The sequence below is a fragment of the Pteropus alecto genome, unplaced genomic scaffold, assembly GCF_000325575.1.
Source record: "Pteropus alecto unplaced genomic scaffold, ASM32557v1 scaffold7, whole genome shotgun sequence".
NCBI classification, from domain to species: Eukaryota; Metazoa; Chordata; class Mammalia; order Chiroptera; family Pteropodidae; genus Pteropus; species Pteropus alecto.
Genome location: NW_006494614.1, coordinates 23,384,470 through 23,391,547, shown reverse-complemented (window position 1 = coordinate 23,391,547; position 7,078 = coordinate 23,384,470). Strand labels below are relative to the sequence as shown.

The window sequence follows — 7,078 nt, the reverse complement described above, 5'->3', positions numbered from 1 at the left end:
GAGAAGTCCCCTTTCAAGTCAACAACGCCTGAGCCTGAGCTTGCAAAGATCAGCCGATGCTGCCCCATCACCATTTGCTCCCCTCTTACACGGAACCAGAGGCCACTACACCATTCTCAACCCTGAGGGACTCCTCTGTCCCCAAACTGCGCCCCAGGGCCCAAGTTAGGGATGAGAACAAGAGTTTCGAGAAAGGAAACCTGCAATATTAAATGTCATCAGGAAAAAGACAACAAAAGCAGCCGGAAATCCGTGCCTGCTCCCCACCAGCCGCAACACCGCCCCCGTTCCCGGCGAGGAGGAGCTCCTCATAGTCCAAGCTAAAAGCGGGGCGGGGCGAGGAGGGTCTCCCGGGCCGGAGAGACGAGCTGCAGGGCCGGCCCCTTCCTCTCTCCCACCAGTCTCAACACTGGATAAACTCCAAGCGCCTCCCCTACCAGTAGTAAGAGGCCAAATATGCACCAGCCGATCACCAGCTCCGCCGAAGCCGCGCCAGGAGCCACCGCCGCCATCTTCGCTTCCGGCCTGGAAGGCCTCGAGCTAAGGGGGTGGGGAAAGGGGAGGGGGAAAGGGGAGAGAGTGCGAGGGACGCGGCGCCAGCGCACCCTAAAGGTTAAAGGGACGACGTGGTGGAGCTAGTGGTTGCCAAGGAGACGTAGCCCACGAGCGTCCTCTAGCGTTGGGCTGGGCGGGGGCGGAGCGGCAAAGACTGCTGGGGACCGGCGCGCGCCGGGGCGCGGTGACGTCACCCCGCTGCCGACTTCCCAGGTGACGCTATGGTCCGAGCGAGGATGCTGTCTCAGCCTAGCAGCAGCTTTGAAATGCTGTTTGATTCGCCTAAGCTGATGGACTTGAAAAGCCAGGGAACTCCGGGAAGGTTGAACTGGGTTTATCTGGAGATCCAAGTGTTGTAGCCGCCAGCCCCGGAAAGACACATGGACCACCAGGAACTAGTGAGTTATAGGAAGCACACTCTATTCAGCCAGCTGGGTCTGCTAGGGGTACGCAGACCCCAAATTAAGCAGCCCCGAAATGTAGAGGTACAGGATTTTTAAGCCCTAAGTCCCACTCCTCATTCTGTCTTAACACGAAAGTCTATTTTTCTTCTACTTACTAACCGTCAACCCACAGGTAGGTTGTGCCAGCAAGAGTACAGAAGCGGAAAGCTTATTGTTAGAATTATGTTCCCATGAGTGATAACCAATGTTCCCATGGGCAATAGCCTATGTTCCCATGGGTGATAGCCAAGCAGTAATTTTCCAGCCAGCACACAAGCCAACTTTAGGGATTTCCACTTCCTGCGGGAAAGGAAATTTGCCTCTAGTGTCCAAGGCAGAGTGGGTGGTAGAACTCACCAGGTTGCAGAAATGGCTGGCTGCAAAGAAAAAGTTTACCAGCTTCCCAAATGACTTTCTAATTTGCTGACCTTGGCACCCAGCCTGAAAAACTGTTTGGCTAAACACTGCATTATCACGTGATGTTATCTGTTTAGATCTATACACATCTGTTAATTTCCATGATGACCTTACACCCCAAAGGTATTTGAGTTTGTAAGCATATAATGAAATTGCAGATTCTTGTAATGTTCATAAGTGAACAAAAATAGTACTGCCATAGGTCCATGGTGAAGTAGAGGGAAATAGTTCCTGGAATAGTTGCCTGGGTGGCTCTATGAGACTCTGGGTACAGATCTAACCACTGAACTGAACAAACATTTGTAATCAAAACACAACTTTATGAATGAACCCCACCATCTCTTTACAATTTATTATGTGGTGATACGTTATCCCCTAACCAGGACCTATTTCACACTGGATCCTGAAGCGGGGAAGGAGTGAAGTCTCCCTGCCAGGACAAGATGAGGGAAGAAAAAAAGACAGTATTAACATGGATTGGTACCATTATAAGCTGTCTTTATTCTCTTTGGACCTGCAAGTGTTTCAACCTGATTCTTCTGTGGAATAGTCACTCCTCTGGAGATCCCTCTCCTACAGTTGCCTTATACTGAATAGAGACATCTCTATTCCAGGTAGTCATTCAGAATTCCTTCACCATACTGTAGTTCTCTTCCTGCTAAGGTCTCCTAATCCTCTTCTACAAGCCAAGTTGGCTTGGAAAAGAGGTCTAACACAACCCAGGCCAGTTTTCTCCTGTTGCCCCACACAACGCAAATCCTCTCTGTAGGAAGTGATCATACATACTTTGCACCAACAACCTCGGAAGTACTGGCCAATCTCGATGTAGCTGCATTCTTTTAGTTCTACTATCAAAGCAATCAGCCCTTCTTTGATATCCCAGAGGAAGTCAGCCTGCCCTTCACAGTCTACTCTAGTTTGAGGCCTGAGTTGGGCAACAGCCCTCTGTATCTCTCAATTGCAAAGACCTTATTTCAAATTTTTCAAGTAGCTCCCTTGAGGCCTCCTTTACTAGGCTAGGTGTTAGATGGTGGCATCCCACCCCAACCTTCCCCCCAATATACACACCACTCCTTGGTAGGTAGAGGTGGGGATCCACAGACCAGCAATAATTCTCCTGAAAGAAATTTCTTTAATTTCTTTTCTCCTACTCCAATCCATTTATCGATATTTTATTTGGCTGAAGGGTCCAAGAGTTATAGAACAAATTCCTCTTACATCTATTTTAAATTCTGCATATAAAGGGGCATTCGTGGTTATGGGGGAAACAAAGCATTAAAGACCATAATATTCCCTACCACTTTAAATTTTATTATGAAATTGGATCTTTTACCAAGACTGAACTTAACCTTCTTAAATAGTGGGAGTTTGAATCAGGAAAATTGGGAGAGAGGGAAAAGAGAATGTTAGACACCTGGGCAAATGGAGATGTGCATATCAATCATTCCTCCATTCTTCTACCTGATCAAGATGTACTGTTATTCATTCAACATATAACAGACCAGCAAAGATTGAATACATTCTCTTTAATGATGTCCTTAAATCTAAGAAGCCTCTGATTACAAAGTTCTTTAAAAATAATAATCTTTATTGATTGCTTATGATTACAAAAGGAATACATGATTTATAAAATTTCTAAACATGAGTAATTTAGAAACTGAGAAGGTCCTAATAAGTTGACAATCCTCCTCACCCCAAGATACTTTAAGAGCCTCAAGGATTTTTGTGTTCACATTCTAATGTATTCCATGAAGATGTGGAAAACCAATAGCCCTTTCCTGCTTCCCTGGTGCTATAGACTGAATATGTATGTTCCCTCAACCATCACCAAATTAATATATTAAATCCTGAAGCCAAAGTGATGGTATTTGGAGGTAGGGCCTTTGGGAAGTGATTGGGTCATGAGGGTAGGGCCCTCATGAATGATTAGTGCTTTTATAGAAATGACCTCAAAGATCTCCCTAGCCCTTCCCCTATGTGAAGTTACAGTAAGAAGACAGCGAGCTATGAACCAAGAAGCAGGACTAAACCAGACACCAAATCTGTCAGTGCCTTGATCTTGGCTTCCTAGCCTCCAGAACTTTTAGAAATAAATTTTTGTTGATTATAAGCCACCAGTTTATGTTATTTTTGTTATAGTGGCTCAAATAGATTAAGACACCTGGAGCTACTGTAGAATGCTCTTGCCCTACCCGCCACCCAACAGTTCATGGGGAAGTACCAGGATTTCTGTGGACTCTGTTCCATTTTAAGTTCAAAGAAATGGTCGCGTGTAGACCATCATTCCCAAGGAGTTTAATAAGAAGAGGCATTGCGGAAAACCTATCGAAACATAGACCCCTTTGACTATATTAAGAGGGCTAGGAGCCTTTGAAGGAAAGTAATGTTCGTAGGGGAGCAACTATCCTCCCTAATAGGCTTCCCTAAAGCCAGTAGGAGGAGCATACACAAGAGAATCACCCATATAGTTGTAGGGTGTGACCTGAACTTTGGGAGAGGCTTCGCATCCGGTTTTAGGTGCTGAAGATAGCTGACTCACAGAGGTGCCTGGTGCTGAGCTGGCATAAAGATCTGTGCTGAGGAATATCTTGGTGCAAAAGGATACAGATTAGCTCCTCCCCATCCTCTTTCCACTCCCCTAAACTAGCCCATTAAACTCATCCGGAAGACTGGTAGACTGCCCCTGAGAACCACCCTATCCATGTGCTTGTTCCTGTGGAGGGCTGCGGAGAGATGCAACAACCTCTACTGGAAGAAGCCTTCCTGAGAATTCTCTCGGCCTAGACCAGGAACATTTAGACAGCAGGAAGTTGGGGGAGCAGCCCTAAGTGGTAAACAGACCAGGCAGTGATGGCTTACAGAAAAGTCACCTTGACAACAGAACCAGACACAAAACAAAACTGCAATTAACATAGATGCCAAAATTCTCAACAAAGAGTTCATGAATCAAGGACAATCACTCCTCTCACCCCTAACTCCAGTGGCACTCAAGAGGTTACCCTCCATGAACTCGGAGATTGGGGCCAGGTTTGGGAAATGGGAGGTATGAGAACGATTTCTCATTTCCGGCATAATTAGACCTAAAACTGGAGAGTAGAAGAGTGAATGAGTCAGCAACATATAAGGGTCAGGACATAGTGGAAGGGTCAACAGTCTAAAAGAGCCCTATAGAAATAACTTCAGAACTTAGTCCCAGAAAACAGTTAAACTAACTACATGTCAAGCTGATTGATATGGCTTACACCCTGAAATTACATTTGGACCGTAGCAAAGTATACTTACGCATCCAAATTAACTATGTTTATTATAGCACTGGATGTTAACAAGTTTTAAAAATATAGCTGATTTTTATCCATAATTTTTTCTTATTTTTTACCTTGCTGCAATTTTAAAATATTGGACTGTCCATCAAAATAAGACACTTGAAAAGCCTGAAAATTTCTCTTTCTGTCATTTTGTCTGTGCTTCTATTGCTAACCCATAATCCTCTTTTTGACTGACAAATTCTTTCTTTAGCTATTTTAATACCTTCATTCGAGTTACAGTTAAGCCTTGCTGGCCTCACATCCTAGTGACTTTGCACATGTCTGTCCTGATCCATAATGTGTTGATTTAGAATTTAGCTCTCTGTTGTGCTCCATGTACTACCTACACTTAATCTTCTGTCAAAAGGATTAACAGTGATCGGGGTGAAAACTAGTATGGGCCTGAGGAAGTCTGAGCAGGCCTTTTCCTCCCAATGCTACATTATCTCCTTTTCCTCTTCTAATCTTTCCACTGTCATACAACTGAATCATTCTGCACAAGCCTAAGAATCTTCTTTTTTTCTTTGTAAAAGGACTTAGAATGTATAAAGTAATCGGCACATATGGTTGAGAGGCCTAATTGGTTCTTCTAGGACATTTGCTCATTTGTATATAACCCAGTAGGGAGTCAGAGGTTTTTGCATAAGAGCCAATCCATGCAAAATTAAATGTTTGTGGTCTATTTTCAATTAAAATCAGAATTGCTCTTTGGGGGCCCCAAAGTATAAGGTATATTCAAAAATATAGTTCATCTATTTCATTGTATAGAAAACTGTGTTTTGGATTTGTGGACACAGAGGCTACTTTCCAATTTCTCATCCTAAAATTAGATTGTACATAGTATCATAATGTGAATTGTGAAATTCAGATTTCCATATTTCTGCAAATTATAAACTCCTAATGGATACTGTTTGTATACTTCTACTAATAGAACAAGCATTTCCACATGAACTGGTGATACATGTTAATTTTTTCTGAGGATTTTTCTTCTGGCTATGAAAGAAATGATTTATTCATAGTCTAGACATGTTAAAATATCATTTAAGACCTCCAAGTGTTTTTCATTGTGTCAGTTCCTAAACCTGGTGTTTATGTACTTTAAAGTATAAAAAATAAATTTGATTATACAATTCAAACATAAAGTAATACCAAAGTTAGTTTATGATAGGAGTTGAAATTACAATTAAAACTGATTTTAAATTTATAGTGTTTAAAAATGATCCATAGCACACTCAATAATTTTAACAAAGCATGCATTTTTTTATTTCTTTGTAGCATATGTTGCTCTTTTTTCTAACAGGGTTCCTCTCCTAAATCTAATATTTATTCTTTTTTATAGTGGTTTAACCTCATTTCTGGGCAGTTTCTCAGCTATATTTGAAATCAAAGTATAGCTTTTAATGTTCAGTTCTCACATGTTAATGACTTATTGGTCATAAAATTTTGTAAAATCAATTAGTCTTATTAGAATTTACAGGGATAAAGTAGCTCAGGTCTACATAGCAATAGTTGTAGCACAATGTGAAAGAATCTAAAATCAATCTTTAAGTTTTTAAGCAATCGATAGTCTAAAGACATTTATCCTTATGCTTTCATCTGTTGCCAAATATATACTGTGAATTTTTGTATTTTTTTAATGATATAAAGTAGGGAATGTCAAACATGATATTCAAATTCTTTTTTTTTTAATATTTTAATTAAAAATATGAAATCTATTCATGGAGTTTAGAAATTATTCCAGGAGGACAGAACATTGGGCTAGCATTTAAAGGATGGAAAAAGGTTTATCAAGCAGACTAGGAGAAAAGTGAGCAAATATTCCATCAAGGGAATAGCATGTGTAAAGGCCTAGAGCATTAAATACCATGTTCAGTATTGATTAAATAATCAGCGCAAGAGTGGGAGAAACTAGCCAGTTAAGATACTAGGTCACTAATGGATATACATTCTCCACTAAAAAACTTAGATTTCATCTTGTCGACAATGAGAACCAATGACGTGTTCTAAGTAGGGGAGAGATATACTAAGAGTTGCATTTTACGAACGTTAGAAATGAGGAAAACTTAAAGCAGGGTTTTATCTCAGGTAAGATGCTGTTGCTACAGTTAAGGCAAGGAATTATAAAAGCTAAACTGAGGCTGTCAACATGAAAGAAGAAGATAAGTTTATGAGATAGTAATCAAGATTCATTTTCAAGACTTGGTGCCTATGTATGGCGGGGAGAGATAGGTGAGTCTGAAATTCACAGAGGAGTCCATCAGAAGAGCAGTCTTGGAAGTGAGGAATGACAGAGAAATTGCATTTCATAGATTCTAAGATGTACTTATTTTCCTTATGTTTTAACGTCTCAAGATAATT

At 41.3% G+C, this 7,078-nt stretch overlaps 1 protein-coding gene across 1 annotated transcript in view; it reads right to left on the bottom strand.

Moving 5' to 3' along the window:
- LMBRD1 (LMBR1 domain containing 1) overlaps window positions 1-758 on the bottom strand; it is a 78,203-nt gene extending 77,445 nt beyond the window's left edge. Inside the window, exon 1 of the mRNA XM_006926406.2 lies at window positions 438-758. Coding sequence (XP_006926468.1) covers window positions 438-512 — 75 coding nt within the window. The 5' untranslated portion in view covers window positions 513-758. The remainder of the gene's footprint in view (window positions 1-437) is intronic.
- Window positions 759-7,078: the final 6,320 nt, after the last annotated feature.